Source organism: Melampsora larici-populina (genome assembly GCF_000204055.1).
Source record: "Melampsora larici-populina 98AG31 unplaced genomic scaffold MELLAscaffold_3, whole genome shotgun sequence".
Lineage (NCBI taxonomy): Eukaryota > Fungi > Basidiomycota > Pucciniomycetes > Pucciniales > Melampsoraceae > Melampsora > Melampsora laricis-populina.
Window position 1 is genome coordinate 1,307,817 of NW_006768767.1, and position 18,431 is coordinate 1,326,247.

Below are 18,431 nucleotides of genomic sequence, written 5' to 3' on the forward strand. Positions count from 1 at the left end.
ATGGCTCAAGTCCAGTGATACCTGTGAAAAAAATTCATACATATCCACACAGTTATACCTCCACAATGACAATCACCCATTGGCTATGGGTTACCGCCAAGCAACTCCAAAGAGACTTCTACTGACTCATTTGGAGATGCCACATATTCACTATCTGTTTCCCAAGACCAGTGTGTTGAATATCACCAAACCTCAACCACATTGTGCCTGGCTACCACAGAAGGTATATGGGAGATGGTGCAAGAAATGAAGCGGCCTGCTTATATGCAAGGGGTCAAAGAAGCCTTGGCCCGGTTATGTGCCCAGAAGAAAGGCCAACGTGAAGCAAGTGATGAAGAGTTGTAGTTACATTCTATTGTATCTACAACAATGCATGCCATAAAAGGTCTCAACTCATGTTTTGTTAGCATTTTTTGACCCAAAAAAATGAAGTTTTATTATTGCTTGAAACTCCCAAAAACACGCTCTCAAACGTAAAGGTCTGGGAGGTATGAGAACCAAATCTTGGCTAGGTGCACCCCCAAAGGCCCCAAAAATGTAGGGGTGAAAGACGTATGAAACAGGGAATTTTAAAAAAACTCTGTTGTTTTTCGTGTATGAAAAAGGCTAAAATTGGGGGTTTTAAAATTTAGACAAAGGGAGCGATCTGGAGTGATTAACCGTGTTCAAAGTTTAAACTGCGGAATTTGATTGACCCATTTGGTAAAGCAGTGATGGATTCAGAATTTCACATGAAGCAGAGGGTCCAATCCTACAGATCTGAGATCTCCATGGTGGTTAGGTCCAGTGTTGGGACTTCGTTAAGTTTGAGCTTCAATATGAGCATATACTTCGCCAATCGCTGGTCAATTATGCTTATACGGTCGAAATCGCGCTGTATTGCGCATACAAAAATACACCACCGGAGGGTCCGGACCGCCTTCGGTCCGGCAGGACCGGCTGTTGTGAGACCGCCCATTCCTGCAGAGGGATGGGCGGTCTTAGGGTAGGCCTTGGATTTTCGGAATGACGGCCGCCTGCTTGGGCGGGCTACAAACCGCCATCGATCAGACAAAAGACCGAATGAGTCTCGTCAGACGACGGCCCATCACCTTTTTCGTTGGGCAGGGTTAGGGTGCGGCTGCCAAAAAGGCAGGCATCTCAAAGTGCATGTAAGGGGTGCGAGTGCAACGCACGGAGGGCGCCTGGAGGTGCCAAAGAGGGCGCGGATGCCAAGCAGGCAGCCATCCGAACGGGCGTAGCAAGGGTGCGGCGCGCACAGTGAGAGCCAAATCACATGCTCACAAACAAGGGATCAAACAATGAGACTCAATTGAATATTCATTTTCACTTTCATTGGGGGGATAGCACGTTTGGTTCGTCATTCCAACAATCATTGAGCACACAAGGAGCATCGTAAAATTTTCAAAAAAGGGGAGTTGAAAGAGCGTGAAGATTTTCGTGGAACTGTAGCATGTTCGTCAGATTCATTCTGAGTTGTTTTCATGTCCAATGATGGCCGCGTTGACCTCGTCTTCAAAAGGCAAGCGGAAATCAGAGACTTGGGATATGTCTTCATAACGGGCTTGGCCGTCAAAGGCGGTACGGTCATCATCATAAATCAGGTTATAAAATCTGGCGGAAACCCCCTCGTCAGTTACTTGTAGAACATGCAGGGCGGAGTGGCACATGACTTACGATGCTGTATAATCACGACCTCAACAACGTAGGTCGTTGAGCTGGTTGTCAACGGCGGCCCAAATGGAACTAGAGCCCCTTCCAACCTGGAAGATTTGAAGGGCCTCCCGTCGCTAATCACGCACGTGGACAAACAAAGACACCAAAAAAATTGTGAGAGATGTGTAATGGCACGTGATGAGGAAGAAGAAGCTCACAAGGTAAGCAATGCGGCAGCGTCCGAGCTCAGTCGTACTGGCCCAAACTGCCTCGATGTCAGCTTGGTCCCCGGTGAGTCCAAACTTAAGTGCAATCTATATAAAAACGCGGTCAATGATATGCTGTAGCTCCTATGAATCAGAGTAACACTCACTCGATGGATGAGTAACTTGAGGGTTGGAACGGCACCTTGGACTACGGAATTCTTGGGATCGTAGACTCCTGTCAAGAGCTGATTGGGTTACATTAGCTAAAGCACACACAACAACGTGTCAAGGGCAAACACTCACAATAAGGTGAAGCCTTTCGCGCATGTGCTTACAGACATTCTTGATCTCGGTGTTGTAAGCCCTGGTCGCGGTGACATCACTGACACCGTTGACTTGAGGCGGAAGGTACTGGTTGTAATTTCCGTTTTGGCGCACAGCGGTCTGATGAAGACGACAGGGATGAGATAAGGAGAAGCGATAGGATGTAAAACTTATCGTACCTTGATGCAATTGAATAGTGAGTGAGCAAGCCATTCGCGCTCGGGGGTCTCCAAAGCCGTATACGACTCCAGGGACGGTAGAGCAATGAATCGGTGAGCCGCGGCGACAATCGCGCCCTATGATTTCCGTTGGTCAGCAGGCTCTGATGATAGTGGAAACGAAGGAAGGATTGAGGGATAGAACGTACCCTAAGTTCGGGCCCACAGACCCAAGCTTGAGTGGCCTGCTGATTGGCCCCAGTGGGGGCATTGCCATTGGGTGTCGGTTGAACGTTTGGCCCAGCTTGAACCAACTCAGTAATAGTATCAACATGGTTGGTGATATTATCCACAGCGTCGCCGATGGCATCCACCTTGACAGAGATGCGATTGATCTTGGCGAAAGCAGCTTCGACTTGATCCAAAACACTGACCATCTGATCTGTCATCTTGAGCATGTTGTCGGATAAGTTGGTCATGTCGAGCAGGACCTTGGCCTGAGCGACACTCCAAACGATGTGACGGAAAGGTCCTAGAGCCTAAAACAAGACGTAACACATTCAAAAAGAGAAAGTGGAAAAGGAGCAGAGAGGAGTATCTTACCTCGGCCGCCCCCATCGCATAGTCTCGGTGAAAGTCATCCAGACCAGCCTTAGTGACCGCTTCTTCAAAGACAACACTCTTGATAGACCCAAGGGGTCTGGAGGATCTTTGATCTTCGAAGACTTGAGAACTCTCATCATCAGGTCTTCTCTCGTGGTCAGAACGTTTGAGAGAGGACGAAGAAGAGGTTCGAGCACCAGGCGAAAGCGAACGATCGTTTCGCATGCGCCCCGAAACAGACGGAGCTCTCGCACCTGGAAAAGGTTCCAGGCAAATAAGAGGGGGGAAATCGAGGAGAAAGGTGATAAAAAGAAGACAAAGAGAGCTTTAACAAGGAGAAAGGTCTCTTTTGAAACAAAGAATTATTTAATTACCTCGTAAGGTACCTAATGCAGCGACCCGGACCTAACCCGGAAAAAAGAAAATGGCCCGGGGCCCATTCCTTTTTTGGCCGGGTCGACCCGGTCCGGTAGCCCCAATTTTCTTCAAATTCAAAAAAATTGAAGAAATTGGGGAGAAACCAAAATTCCCACCCAAAATCCGCCATCACTGCTCCCAGACTCTGCCGAGAACCAACCAACATCATGCCGAAACACCCGAAACGCCCTCGACGCTCATCCCCACCTATTGTATCGTCACCTATTGTACTGGACTCAGACAATGAATCAACTCCTCCGCACTCTCAGCGCACGCAATCTACGAACTCCAATTCATCTAATAAGATTACAAAGAATCAAACATCGTGGGTATGGAAGTATTTCAAGACGGAAATAGTACGTGGGACAGCAAAGTACATATGTCAAGTTTCTAAACCCGCAGGAAGCAACCATATATGTGGAGTTCCTATGACTCCAGATTGAACTCAGAGTACAAAGTCTCTCGCTCGACATCTTGAGCGTCAACACTGGATTACACCAGAATCCGAGCCACAACAAGGTGCGATTAAGTCCTTTTTCACCAGTGGCAAGATGGAAACAGTAAGTTTTTCGAATTCAAGCTTTGATCATTTTTTTATTCTTTTGATCTTTTTCTCTAATTTCATTCTTTTTATAATTCTTCTTTTATTTCATTCTATTTCTTTTCTGAATCTGGCTTTCCAGATTCCCAAACTATCTCGAGAATCTCTCAAGTTTCATCTCGTCAAGCTTGTTGTGAATGGCGAGATGCCAGCTATGATTGTTGATCGCGAAGAGTTCAAACAACTTCTCAAGCTTTGTAATTGAGACATACCACCCATCCTTGTTGGATCCGATTGCGTAATGGAGGCTGTCAAGACGCAGTTCCGTGTCTGTCGTACTCTTCTCAAGGTCGTATTGGCTCAATCACTAGCTATCAACATCACCTGCGATGAATGGTCATCGCCAAATGATCATCCCATCTTAGGTATCACTGCTCATTGGATCGACAATCAATACGAGATGCGAGAAGTTATATTAGCTATGCAAGATATTGAAGGACCCAAGTCGGGTGCCAACCTTGCAGTTTACTTTATGGAGTGCCTCAAGAAATTCAATATTGATCAAAAAATTTATTGTATTACAGCGGATAATGCATCCACAAATGGAGCGATGGCGCGAGAAGTCGCAGGCGAAATCAAAAGTTTCAATAAGGACCAACACTTGCTAGGATGTGTAGCTCATGTCATTAACTTAGTTGCTCGCGCTGGTTTGGCAGTTTTTTCAAAAAACCTTGGCGAGAATTCTTCAGTCACCTTACCTGATTTACTTGAAGATGGTGGAAATGATCATGTTGATGCTCCTGGAGCATTAACTCGTCTCATGGCTTTCATCACCGCTGTGATGAAAACTCCAAGTCGTAGAAAGTCTTTTGAGAATCTTGTGGAGGCTGAACTCGGTCGCCGTCTTGGACTCATTCGAAACGTTGAAACTCGATGGAATTCGGATCTCATGGCTCTCAAAAGAGCACTTGAACTCAAGGATGTTATCGATCTTAAATGCTCAAGGGACTCCTCAATGACCAAGTTTTCTCTCACCCCTTCCGAGTGGGATCTCATTGCCTGCCTTACTCGATTTCTCGAGCCGTTCGAAAAAGCCACTAATATGCTTTCACAATCGACTTATACGAGTCTTGATGCTGTCTTACCAGTTTATGAGTGGCTTGAAAGTCAACTTGACAAGGTAAGCTTGAGATGATAAATTTTCAGTTTGTAATTCACATCGCTGATATCTTGTATCTTTTCAAGGCTTTGGATTCATTCGAAAACCATTTCCATTCGACTTGCCATCACTCCGATGAAGAAAAAGCTTGCCACCTACTTTAACGACGCAATCGCTAAGCCAGTGTATCTCTGTGCACATGTACTTGACCCTCGAAGCAAGGACAAGGAGATTTCCTCCGACACTCTTCAAAAAGCCGGTATTTACAATCAATCCGATTTGCAAGAACTCTTCTTAAAGGAGGCTCGACGATTTATTTTAGATGAAGATGTTGTAGAGGATACAATAGATTCAATCCAACAGCCTGATGAAGACGGACCTCAAACTTTCTTACCGGCACCCAAGAAGCACTCATTGGCCGATGAACTTATAAGTTATCTAGCTGAACCTCGCGAGCCCGGATCTTGTAAACCTTTGGATTATTGGCGACGTAACGAAGGAACTTATCCCTCTCTTGCAAACCTGGCTCGAATCTTTCTTTCAGTCCCAGCAAGTAGTACCCCTTCCGAACGGGCCTTTTCAGCAGGCGGCCGTATCTTAACCAAAAGACGTCATGGTCTCAAACCGGATACTTTTGAAGCTCTTGTATGTCTCAAGACTTGGAACAAGGTATTATCATTGGTTCCTCTATGAGTCTATCTGTTCAATTTTTCCAAATTATCAAATATTTTATTGAAAATGTTAACTTCCAACCTGTTATACACATATGGTAGTCTTTTAAAACATGAAAAATACGTATTGTAGGCGCTTGAAATAAAAATTTATTATCTTTTTTGCCCACCTGAGAGCGAATTTGCCCAAACTTCCCCTGTGCCTACATTATGCGGGTCGGACCGGGCTGACCCGCTTTTGCCCATGCCCACGCCGAGATCGGGCTGACCCGGTCCTGATCCCGGGATCGACCCGCTTTTTTCGGGCCGGGTCGCTGCATTAAAGGTACCAAAGCTGTTGAGCCCACGGATGGAGTTGGCATTGGCCGGGGTGCGAGGAGTCACGGGTCCCCCCGGCGAGCCACCGGCGTCATGGCCTAGGTTGCCTGAAGAGAAGAGAAAAATCAAGGATGAGGATTACGATCAGGTTGTAGAGATTAAAAGAGGGGGAAAGAAGGACACACCAAAAGTTCGGCTTGGTAACGATGACATGGTTTGGATTAGATCAATTGGGCTAAAGAAATTGATTCACGAAGTGAAAGTGTTGAGAGAAGTGACGGGTAATCGAACAAACAAAGGTTGAGGAACTTTTGCAAGAGTGGGAGAGAAACAAACACACCGGCCAGGGATTGGTGTCTCTTTATACTCTGACCATACAGCAGACGTGTGGCTTCCAATCAAAGACACTGACCAACCAGCGAAGGGCAGCCCACAGGCACGCGTTTTTCGGTCTAAGTCCAATTGAGTTCCTGATGCGGACGATATTGGGCTGCCGTGATTGGTTGGAGAAGGGGTTAGGGCCAAGTCTCGACCATGGCCCACCCTTGTTGTCCTGATGGGGACAACATTGTCTTGTTGATGCCGAGGTCCACTGAACCGTGCGGCCTTGAATAGTGCAAAACACCATGGGAGCGCGTGTTAGGCCATCTTTGTCAAATAACAAACATTGCGCACGATTGGCCCCCCAAACGTGAGGTGTCTTCGATCGAAAGAACTCCTTCACCCCACATTGTACTTAACGCGCCAGTAAATCGCGGGAGACCCAGACCTGTTGTCCTGATTGGGCCAAATGGCACAGTTTCTGCCGAGGTCAACAGGACCGCGAGGCGTCCAATAGTGTGAAACACCTTTGGAGGGCAATTGAGCGCGATGTTTGTCAAATAACAAACATTGCGCTCAATTGCCATCCAAAAGCTGAGGTGTCTTCGAACGGGATCTCTCGCTTTCCCCCTCTGAAATTACGGCTCGGTCATTGAATTGCGTTATTGTCTGAATACTTGTTGATTTCGGTGGGTGGCCTTTCTGCGATCACACATCAATCACTTAATTCTCTTTGAACCCCTTCTAATTTCCTTCCTAACCTCGTTTTCCTAGTTAGCAATGCAATCCCCTGAAGTCCGCGCGGCTATAGCCGCAAGCCAAAGGGAGGACTATCATCGTGTCGACAATATGATTAGCAAATTTGAAGGGGTTGAACATATTATCGAAGATTTCCCCGAGTTAGCAGAAGATGGATCTAATTGGCAAATGTGGATATTCAACATCGACCGTGCCACTGAGGAAATCACCGGGGAAGAAGATTACCTGCTCTCGCCTCGGCCCACCATACGTACTGCAGTGGCGCTCTTTATTGATAGATGTGCTCTTGATGTCATTCGTCGCACCCTTCCAGAGGCACTTGTTGATGAAGTCTGGGGGTGTCGCCGAGCTCACGGCGCAAGAGCATGCCTACGTCGCGTATTGGATCCATATCGTATGTTTCCCAAAAGGCAATCATGTGTGGATTGGCAAACTGATATCATATTTTCATTGTAATGCAGGCACTGGCAAGTTGGATAGGCCACCTTTATAAAAGTTCAGTCAACTAGGCATCACCAAATGGCATTAAGATTCACAAACAGATATCATTTCATCCTTACATATGATTAAATGTAGTTGTTTGTATCAATCATCCTATATACAAGCGTTATTCCATCCTGCGCCACACCAACATTGTAAATAAGTAGGTTTTGCACTATAGAAAGATTGCATTGATCAAATTTCAAGATTGCTTTCAGTGGAAAGAGGTCCGTCGTCGGTTTTCTGTTTCTTGTTACCCTTTGGGGCGTCGTTCCATACGCCCCGTCCTTTGGTTATAGTTTTGTTCCATTGAGGTGGGGTGACTGGAGCCAGATTGAGTTTGGAGATTTTCCTATGGAGTTCACCTGAGTAATGAGCTGCTGAATTGATTATATCAGAATTGGTTTTTGCATGAGTGATTCCGGAAACCAAGACGTCACAGATTTTGTGCTCGAATTTTTTGGTGTTTGACATAGTAACCGTGCATAGTCCTTTGCGACAATTGTGTTGTACGTTGAGTATGGCAAACATATCCTATAACCATTCACATCAACAAGACAATTGATTATTGTTTCGAGCAGCCTAAGTGAAGGAGGGTCAATCGACTGACCCGGACACTCCGTGTGTATTGATGTTCAGTCACCAACACCTCTCGCATGCCATAGAAAGGAACCAGGCGTCCTCTATTGCATTGTTTCAAGATAACAACGGCCTTGATAGGGGCCTTGCCTGTGGGAATCCATAAAGATTGAACCTGGGCCACTGTTGATTGGTCCTTGAGCTGAAACACCATGGAACATCAGTTAGGATGGCTTTAGGAAAGCGCATGAGCGGTTCCTTACAACTACGAAATCCAGGGCTCGCAGGCTTTGACCGTCCGGCAGGGAAATGCTTTTGTAACAAACAAACTCATGCCCGGGGTCGGATTCAGGTAATAAATGTGGTCGCTGGACTTCAGTCTTCATCCTGCCTATAGCAGAAGATCCAAGATCAGCGACGGTGTGGCTATGAACAGACAAAGATTAAACTTACGACCTTCCTTGAAAAGCAGAAGAGCCTTTGGGTTGTCATTTAGACCTATCGCCTTTTTCAACTTGGGGATAGTTGTGAGAAGAGCCCTCAGGCGAGGACCCCCAGTGACACGGGCCTGCAGCACCTTGTCAAAGAATGAGGACCCAGATATAAGTAAACGCACAATCACTTCAGTAATGAAGGTGTTTCCAATATCGCGGCTCGGACTCAGGTGATTGGAGTGAACTGAAGCGTTGCGCAAGTTCCCGTTGAACGATTCCATCTTTTCCGTGGCGAAGAGAGAAGCTGGTCCAAATCGACGTATTGAATCTCGCAAGTGAATCAACATATGAAACTTCGGCTTATTAACCCATTGGGCAGTGTGACTGATCAGTTGATTGAGAAATGACCCTATGTGATCGTCCAACTCCTGAAGGTATACCTTCATGTCCGTGATTTCCGTTTGGAAGATGTAGGACCCTAACAGGCACAAGGATAACCACAGGTGACGCTGTGGGGTGTCGAGATAAGGAAAGATCACAAAAGGCACCGTCTGGAGGACAGTCCTAAAGTCCTTACCCACAAGACTCTGGTAGTATTGGATCAAATTGATTGCCTGAACAGGTGGTGTGTTCAAACCTCTCGGACTAAACGCTCGCCAACGCGCTGTGATGTTGTTGAACTTATCGGATCCTGGTTTCATTGGCGAAAGGTCCTTCATAAGATCTCGAAAAAGGTACTTCACGATTCCTAGAAGAACGACGTGCAGCACTTTGACCGGAGTATCCATGTGACCGTCGAATCCTGATGGTACAAAAAGAATGAAATCCAATGTCAATATGAATAGACCCACACATTTTAGGCGAGTGCGTATATCACGATTGTACACCTTTTAGCCTTAACATGGGGTTGAAAAGCTTCAAACCCTTGTCTTCGTTTAACCGATTCACCAGGGTTTCCACTTCGATTGCAGGCATTACCGATAGAGCATGTTGAACCTTCTGTACGTAATATTCATTGAAAGAGTCTCGCAGTCCATAATTCCGGGCCATTTGTTCCACAAGGGTCTTGGTGTGGGGTTTCCAAGCTAGATCCCACAGTTCTTGAGTGCGCCCCAGTGTGACACTCCAATTTCGAGCAGGCAGAGAACACTGTGGGTACATCATCATGTCAGCCAACCTCTTTCTTTCCTTGCCAATCTCGACACACACACCTTTTCCCCTAATGAATTGAGCCCCAGAAAATCCCTTACAAAACGATCACCTTCTTTATCTACCTTGCGCGCCACCTTGAGCTCACACATCCGACACGGGGTCAATGTATTTGCAGGATTTGTGGTATTACAAATTTCGGCATGCATCGGTGAATCGCCGAGGTGGCAGAGCACCACCACCATGACCAATACCTCTTCGCCAAGGGTTTCATCGTAGGCTGTGAAGCCATTTTCGCCATGATCACTTGGGTAGATCACGGTGAGTCAGAATTCAATCTATCCAAGAAAGAAAGAGAGGACGGTGGTACTTACTTGACCTGGTCCACCACCTCGTCGAGTAATTCGAGAGCGGAAGCGCTATTTGACGTGGCCAAGAAGTGAATGTTATACTCTTGATTGGTCCATTCAGGGGCCAAACCCGACAGAGTAAAGTATATGCTCATGTGTTTGTTCCATTTTTTGGACACATTCCCTGACGTATCGTCGGAGTATAAAGTAATAGGAACATGCCGTATTACTTTGCCGTTTGCTTTATCTCGCCAAGGGTTTTGCAGTGGTTGAGTCACCACTCCGACGTCCAGAAGTTCTACGGAAAACGGTGTCAGATAATAACACTTGACTTGTGAGGAAATAAATGATGCTTTGAAACAATATTATACATACGATACATGTTTGCTCCGCAGAAGTCCCGTAGAAACTGACCGTTGTCCAGGTTGATATTATTGAAAGGCTTTGCGAAGTCTGCCACATCAAACATATAGAGAAGATCTGAATCGAAATTTGGTTCTTGTGGAATGACGATGTTGAGACGATTAGGATTACTAATATCTTCCTGAATTGTTGCGGGTAGACACCTGGCTTGAAGTTTGTTGTTACTTTGAAAGAAAAATACCGGCACAGCAAGCTGGCCAGTATGGAGCTCGACAGGTTTGTATATATAGAAATGGTGCCTGTTGTGGACCACCATTTGTACTCAAAGTTCGGGCGAATAGCATTCCCGCCATTTTCGAGATTGAGACAGCCGATTGATCTTACCATCATGAGGGAGTTCCGGTACAAACGCCAAATGTGGGCTGACAAATGGATTTGCCAACTCCTATAAAATAAAGTCAGGCCGAGGGAACATATCTATTTAGACGAAATGAGAAATGACATACATTGGTAATTATTGACTTCACGGTCAGCCCAAACAGGGGTGTGCCACCAGGACTGGATCGTTCTGACAAGGAAATGTCGAGCCTTGCCTTCAAGCGAACCTTAAGCTCCCTTAATGTACCCCATTCAGGGAGCTTGACATTGCAGATGCGTACAATTGACCGAATGTACAGGTACTGTGCCCGAGATAGGAGGTGACGAGGAGAGCCAATGATTAGCAACCCAGCGACCTGCTGAGCATTGAGGAAGAGCATGAGGCCAGGGTCGGAATTGGGCGGTTGCAAAGCTAAGTGAGTGAATGGAATCTATCACTCACTTCTTTGTTCTTGAACGGGTGCCATTCTATTGCCTCCTGAGCTCTGGCCCGTACAGATTGGGGATCTTGGGGTTCCTCTTCTGTTTCTGTTTCATCTTCGTCGTTCTCCAGATCAAGTTGCTCAAGGTTCTCCAGAGCTTGACGGAGCATATCGAACCAAACATGTCCATCAGGATCATCCACGTTGTTTGGATGGTTGAGCGTTCCTACTCCGAGCAGTTCGTGGGGTTCGAGTGAGCGAAGCGCGCTAAGAGGCGAAGGAGGATTGAAGTGGTGATCGTCCATATTGGGATTGGGTTCAAAACTCGGCTCCATTAAATGGGGGTCAGGTGTGTTGGAATCGGTGCCATCTTGAGCTTCCAAACCAACAAGTGATTGTTCTTCCGCGGCTAAGCGTGATAAGAAGGCCTGAACTTTGGTTTGGTGGGTAGCCGACTTGAGGTGATGCTCGTAATTTGCCATTCCTTGAGTGTTGCAAGCTCGGCATCGAAACCGGGGGTTTGCTGGGTCTGAGGGGACCCTTTCGATGTCTGAAAGGTGGAAGACCATACGACGTGAGCAGCGGGAAATGATATGTGGAGAAAGGTGTGCCTTGTCTTACACGGTTCGGAGGGCATGTGATGGTGGTGCTTTCGCTGTATAAGCTGTCTCGCCGAAAACTCAACCAAGCGTACTATGAGTTTGCCGGTCTTCCGGCTATCTACGGCTGAGCTTTGGCGGGTCTGCCATAATCTCGGTCTCGAGGTCGCCCCAATGACCGCTGAGAAAGGCCCGCGGGATGTATGGTCTGCGGGTTGCGCCCCGGCGGCCGTGACGATCGTCGGCGGGCCAGAAAGCGACCCGGCGAGTCTCAGACCTTGGTCGACCACTTTTGGGCACAGGACAGGACCCTGGAAAGCTCCTGGAGAACAAACCGTCCTGAGGGGGTTTTCGGATACCGGTGTTTTGTGAAGTCATGTCACATGGTACCAGAGATGTGACAGGTGCAAAAGATGCGCCTCAACGAGGGCTATCAGATGGTACACATTTCTGACCCTGAACATGACTGGTGGCTTGGGAAATGTGTGATTTGTAACTTTTGCCCCCCCAGACCGACGAAAATCCATACCGGCTCGGGTCGGGTACTTACATACGGATATCTCGGTGATTACACGTGGTACAAAACTGAAAGTATATGTAATCGAGAGCCCTGATCAAGGCGCTTCTCCTACCACCGAGAAATCCATGTTAACCCACCTCTCCTCGGGGCAAATAGTGAAAGTGTGAGGGCCGGGGCCGGAATGGATCGAGGACGGTTTGTTCTCCAGGAGCTTTCCGGGGTCCTCACAGGACCCCCCCGTGGTGTAGAGAGGCCGCCATGAGAAGAAAAATTCCAACGACTCATCCAGCCATTTGAAGACGTGTGATAAATCGTGGAGACGATGGTCGAGAAGCGAACGGTGACAGTGAGTACATATGTATTTCACCCAGCAATCAGGAATTGTACTCAGTACCCAATATCTTGAGCTAAGCGATTTTTTTCGCTCCGTATGTCCAAACCTCGTAGACTCGTGGAAAATTTCTTCACGTTGACCATCTTCTAAGATCCACTACGCAGACCGATACTATGTTGGCTACGACTGAGCAAGACGAGCACCGCATACATGAACCACGTCGTGACCCAGCGGAGCACGTATATAGCACAGCTTGTCCTCATGAATTTCGGCTGGGCAGACGAGAAACTACATCATCGATAGGCCAATCATCTTCAGTTCGACTGGAGGAACTAGTGGTCCATCTAAGTGATTCTGTTTACGAGATGTATGCCAATTGGACCATGACATGGCAGGTCAGCTAGAGCTACCACGAGCTCACAAAGTTTTCCATTGACGGTGCGTTCTTCCGTGCGAATTGGTACCGTGACGCAACATGCGAGCACCCTCCAGTTTACCTACCAGCCGCGATACAGCTCAATAGTACGGAGTGAGGCTACTATCACTCCATACAGCAACCCAGTCAAGTGGAAGACTATTAATGTGGACAGCGCGGTTCTGGAATTGATCAAGCACAGTTATATTTATAATCTTTATGATGAGGTAAGGATGCCGCTGTTCCCCGTGCAGATCCAGGCAGCATACTGAAACTTTGTCCCGACTTGTGATGATAGGTCTCATTGGAATTCACCGTGACGTGGTCCCGTCAAGAGGAATCGTTGAATAGTACTGGTCGCGAGGTGGATAACCTGACGAGAGCAGTGATGCAGATGCGCACCACAATACTTGATCCTTGCAAACGGCCCTCAATCGATATCACTCGATTGATCTTCCGTTCAAAAGGCAGCGGAGCGGTCAAAAATTTGTATGTTCCAAGTCATATACTGACACAGTTTGAATACTTTCAGAGATGTAAGTACAGAGCTTTTCTGTTCATGTCACGTGACCATCAGATTACCTAATCGCCTTATTTTCAAAAGGCCACTCACCAGAATACTCTGAGACTCAAAATGTGGATGAATCACAGCATGAAATGAAGGAGACAGAGATTCCCAGTGAAGATTTTTATATGGACGATTCCGACGAGGAATGGGATGGTGATTCAGACACTGCTGAACCAGAAAAGGTGCTTATAATTTCATCATGAAGTTCTCTCCGCAATGCTGCTATATGATCTTGCCAGTGAACTGAAACCGATACGTGGCGGCAGAATGTCACATTCAAAGCAACCATTCATGTCAGGGGCACTGCGTCAGTGATGCTCTCTTCACGTATATCCTTTTCTTTCAGAGCACTCATTAAAACATTGTAGACGACAAACATATCAAGCATTTATCGACTATGCAATTTGTGGGTCAGTGAGAATCATTTCCCACGTTAGCCATGAGTGCCAACACTGGCGTGTGTCGCGAATCTGATCGTCGTTTATACTCTTAGAGCTCTGTATTTCGCACCCTTGCGGTCTGCATACCAGAAATACTGTGACACGCTTCCATTTGAAGAATTGCCCGAAAAGCAGGTAACTCCTTGGCCTGAGTGGGCCGAAGCTCACCACACCTCTCATACCATCGTACCAAGTTTCAGAACACTCACAAGTCCAAAGAGTATGTACCGCCTGGCCGATAGTAAGTGAATCTCAACATCTTATGGCTCTTTGAGTTGTGAACTGTAATTGATCCCTGACGCACATTCTTTTGACGAAATAAAGTGTTGATCATTCCCGAACTCAAAGAGATATGCCACCAACAAATCACAGCCTGCCTGGAGAAGTGCTCTGTGATCTCTGAAATACAGAGTCCACTTTTTGAGCAGCACCAAGAGCTTCGTTTGTCGGCCTATAAAAAGATCAACGAAGACTGGCGATCATTCTCCAGCACTGCGCTTTCTCCTCTCATCAGATATCTGTCAGAGGAGGAGTCTGTTATCATTCTCAACTACCTACTTCGAGACTCCTAAAAACGTCTTGATGAATTCATTTATTTCAAAAAACTGCAATAAATTTTTATGAAACCCTGTGCTCTGAAGTCAACCCAGTTTCTTGATTCTGAGAGGTAACAGGCCTGAATGCCTCATTATTTTGTTTAGTTTTATTTCCAACCAGAAACATCTCGGGAAGTGAGATGAGGTGAGATGGAGACCAAGGAGGCTGGAGCTGGGGCGCATGACCTGGCTGCTGTTGCATGTACGGGAAGCTTGTTGTTCTTCCACGGTGGGTATTTACGGTGGTTTGCGAGTTAACCTTTAGGGCGGCGTGATGGGATTTTCAACAAGCTTAACAAAGCCCCCTTGGGCCTTGAGCCCTCCGCGGGAGAATGTAATGAGTGTAATGAGTATGTATTTGGATTTTGAACGCATTCCCTCGATTTGTAAAAAGAGGGGGGGGGAAAGGGACCCAAATTGGTCTGATATTTTTCTCATTCGACACTCTTCTCTTTACCACTTGAATCCCTTGAGCGTTAAGACTGGCGTTTCAAGATTCTAATATCAGCTTAATAACTCACCAGGACTCGAGCTGCACATCCATTACTTGGGAAATCTTCTCATCGGATCGAAACCCTACACTCACTGCCGATTTAGATCATGACAACTGCGATCGAGTCCCGTACGGTGGCAGTGAGTAGAGATTCGGATCTGAAATAAGCAGTTATACTCAGCAATCATCTTTTGAATTCTACTCTCATTGTTTGATCCGGTTATCTCAAACTTGTAGGCTCAGGGTTTTTTTGAAAATCTTGCCTCGCTCCTAACGCCCGATTATACACACGTCGGTGGGATCGTTGCCACGATGCGTTCGGGATGCGAGCACCACCTCTATGACCCACGTTATTCCCCAGCGCAGCAAATGTATTCTACGGATTGTCCTCATGAATTTCGGCTCCAAAGACGGAAAACTACAACAGCAGTCGAAGGATTACCGACAGGGCAATTATCTTCGTTGGAATTCCAAAAACTCATTTCGGATGAATTGGTCGTCCTTATAAGTAATTCGGTGTACAAGATGTATGCCGACTGGAATATGTCATGGAAAGTCAGCTCGTACTCTCATGTACAAGATCAACCATCTTTCTCACTGACATCACATTCTTCCGTGCCACTCATTACTTCCACATGATGCGAGCACCGTCCAGTTTCGAATCGATTCCGGTGAACGGATGCAGAAACTCAAGGTGCCCATGATCACTCCAAGCAGCGACCCAGTCGAGTGGAAGACTATCACTGTAGGCAACGCATTGGGCCTAAAGCAATTACTTGAACACCCAGGTTGTGATGTAAATATGCATCCTACCCATGCGAAGCCCGGCTCAACACTGAAACTTTGCCACGACTTGTTATTACAGGGAAAAATCTACTTCGGAGTATGCTGGTTCCGTGCAGACCCACCATTCCTGTTAAATAATACTCAACGCGAGTTGATTGGTCTGAAGCGAGCAATGAAGCAAATGCGCTCCACAGTGTTTGAAGCCTTCAAATGCCCCTCAATTGACATCACTCGTTTAGTATTCCGCTCCAATCGCAATGGAAATTTCAAAAAATTGTATGTCCCAAGTCATATTCTCACACAGTTTGAATATTTTAGAATATGTGAGTGCAAAGTGTTTTCTTTTATTCTAGGTATGTGTATAGCCAGCTTATCTGTATGACTTATTGTGCTAACTAGCCCACTCGCCAGAATATGCGGAGAGTCGATACACGGATGGAAACCTGCTTGAAGCAGATGAGGTGGGGAATCTTGGTGACGGGATGTACTGTGACGATTCCGATGAGGAATGGGACAGTGATTCGGACGACCATGAAACCGAAAAGGTATTGAGACTTATATCCGAAAGTTTTTTGAGCAATTTATGATAGATCATCTGTGAAGTGAAACTGATTTCTGATAGCAGAATTATGCATTCAAAGCAACCATTCGTGTCACTGGGACCTCGTCAGTGATCTTCTCCTTATGCATGCGCCTTTCTGGTAGGTTACTCATTTTAACATTACAGTCGACGAACATATCAAGCATTTATAGATTATGCGACCTGTGGGTGAGTGAAGTTCACTACCTACAACGCAAAATGCGATTATGAACACTGCAATCGATCTGCTAACCTGATACTTCATCTCCAATCTAGAGCTCTTTACTTTGCACCACTGCGATCCGCATACCGAAGGTACTGCGAAACACCTTTCATTGAACTTTCAGAGAGTAGCCAATCCCCTGAAGAGCTTCGTGCTCCGTGGTCACAGTGGGCCAAAGCTCGTAGCACTCCTCACACCGTTGTGCCCGGAGTCAAGACTCTCTCGAGCCCAAAGAGTCTGTACCGCCTAGCCGATAGTAAGCAAATCTCAACCTTATACAGTCAGCGTTGACCTATGCACAAGAGCTCTATAAACAATTTCTGATGTACATTCTTCTGTTGAACTCCAGTGTTGATCATTCCTGAACTTAAAGCTATATGCTACAAGCAGATTATCAATTCCCTAGACATGAGATATGTAATCTCTGAGATCAACAACTCAGTTTTCCAGCAGCACGAGGAACTACGTGTTGAAGCATATAAATTCATGCGAACAAACTGGCGGACACTATCTAGCTCTGAGCTTACCTCTCTACTCACACAATTATCACCAGAGGAGGCAGCTCTTCTTGTGCAACATACACTGATGGATAACTCTTCCTAAAATGGAATTCATGAACTCATTTATTGTAAATCATTGAATCTGGGGAGTACCCTGAGATGCAGAAAATTCTAGGTCAGAAAAATCAATACATGCAGAGGTTATCTTGTTGATCACATGCTTCAGGTCTTCCATGATTGTATCATTGAACAGATCTTTTGAAACGGATATATGTTTGGAGCGTTTTTAAACACAGTGACCATCACTATGAACTACTTGAATAGAGTGGGTGAGAAGGTAATCAATTCTGAAATAGATAATAAATGGAAACTTTTCACCTTTGTTTCTCCAGTGTTCCCTAAGGACAACAAATATATGATGAATTCTTGTGTAGCTATCATCACAAATTAGACAAGGTATTATCAATTGGGGCCTGGTAATAGAGAGTTTCAGGTTGTGTGAGAATTGAGATTTCATAAATTAATTCATTGATCATTTAATGTCTAGATAATAAGATGCAAAAAGAGCAATTGAAAGTGAGCAAAAGTTGCATTCGATGGATCCCAAAAGACTCAATCTACAGCATGTCAAATGAGGCGGTAAATGCAAGATGCTGGCCAAAATTTGTAGATCTAGTGTTGTCAAGCAGGCACCTTCATTCAGGCATAGTATGTATTCCTCTTACTCCAAAGTTTAGCAACTATCCACATCACGGCTACCCTGTCAGTGATGATCCATCCAAGTATATGTTCATGTAGGATGATACTCATGTTGATCTTATTCTGTTGTCACCAAACATAGTCCACATTTATAGATCATGTGATTTGCAGGTCAGTGAGAAATATCATTTCCAACACAAAATGTGATGATAAAAACTGTGATTTCAGATGTACCGTCTTAAAATAAGAGCTCTTTGTTTTGCACACCTGTGATCTGCATCCCAAGAGTACTACAAAGCAGCTTCCCTTTAAGCTCACAAGATTGGTCAAGTTACTGCAGAGCAATCTATTCCATGGCCAGAGTGGGCCAAAGCTCACAGCACCTGTCAT

General features: G+C 46.0%; 6 protein-coding genes across 6 annotated transcripts; 3 read left to right on the forward strand and 3 right to left on the reverse strand.

Annotated features, from left to right (window-relative positions):
• Positions 1-1,303: 1,303 nt before the first annotated feature.
• On the reverse strand, positions 1,304-3,267 carry MELLADRAFT_76649 (uncharacterized protein; the record flags this gene model as incomplete). Its single annotated transcript, XM_007405292.1, has 8 exons — positions 1,304-1,614; positions 1,678-1,790; positions 1,875-1,970; positions 2,030-2,107; positions 2,166-2,306; positions 2,366-2,482; positions 2,554-2,883; positions 2,948-3,267. 7 exons carry the CDS (start codon positions 3,170-3,172, stop codon positions 1,698-1,700), a joined length of 1,080 nt encoding a protein of 359 aa, XP_007405354.1.
• A 2,997-nt stretch (positions 3,268-6,264) lies between these two features.
• Positions 6,265-7,626, forward strand: MELLADRAFT_102313 (uncharacterized protein; the record flags this gene model as incomplete). Its single annotated transcript, XM_007404959.1, has 5 exons — positions 6,265-6,352; positions 6,669-6,744; positions 6,802-6,925; positions 7,149-7,527; positions 7,595-7,626. 5 exons carry the CDS (start codon positions 6,265-6,267, stop codon positions 7,624-7,626), a joined length of 699 nt encoding a protein of 232 aa, XP_007405021.1.
• A 182-nt stretch (positions 7,627-7,808) lies between these two features.
• Positions 7,809-8,578, reverse strand: MELLADRAFT_102314 (uncharacterized protein; the record flags this gene model as incomplete). Its single annotated transcript, XM_007405291.1, has 3 exons — positions 7,809-8,147; positions 8,224-8,394; positions 8,456-8,578. 3 exons carry the CDS (start codon positions 8,576-8,578, stop codon positions 7,809-7,811), a joined length of 633 nt encoding a protein of 210 aa, XP_007405353.1.
• Positions 8,579-11,094: 2,516 nt separating this feature from the next.
• MELLADRAFT_90886 (uncharacterized protein) lies at positions 11,095-11,857 on the reverse strand (the record flags this gene model as incomplete). The annotated part of the gene is made up of 3 exons (XM_007405290.1): positions 11,095-11,103; positions 11,148-11,225; positions 11,309-11,857. 3 exons carry the CDS (start codon positions 11,855-11,857, stop codon positions 11,095-11,097), a joined length of 636 nt encoding a protein of 211 aa, XP_007405352.1.
• Positions 11,858-12,729: 872 nt separating this feature from the next.
• On the forward strand, positions 12,730-14,736 carry MELLADRAFT_59542 (uncharacterized protein; the record flags this gene model as incomplete). Its single annotated transcript, XM_007404960.1, has 8 exons — positions 12,730-12,753; positions 12,855-13,108; positions 13,137-13,383; positions 13,455-13,692; positions 13,734-13,906; positions 14,093-14,134; positions 14,255-14,405; positions 14,489-14,736. 8 exons carry the CDS (start codon positions 12,730-12,732, stop codon positions 14,734-14,736), a joined length of 1,377 nt encoding a protein of 458 aa, XP_007405022.1.
• Positions 14,737-15,360: 624 nt separating this feature from the next.
• Positions 15,361-17,445, forward strand: MELLADRAFT_90887 (uncharacterized protein; the record flags this gene model as incomplete). The annotated part of the gene is made up of 10 exons (XM_007404961.1): positions 15,361-15,393; positions 15,491-15,808; positions 15,909-16,049; positions 16,119-16,315; positions 16,358-16,362; positions 16,439-16,584; positions 16,665-16,705; positions 16,767-16,808; positions 16,896-17,098; positions 17,192-17,445. 10 exons carry the CDS (start codon positions 15,361-15,363, stop codon positions 17,443-17,445), a joined length of 1,380 nt encoding a protein of 459 aa, XP_007405023.1.
• Positions 17,446-18,431: the final 986 nt, after the last annotated feature.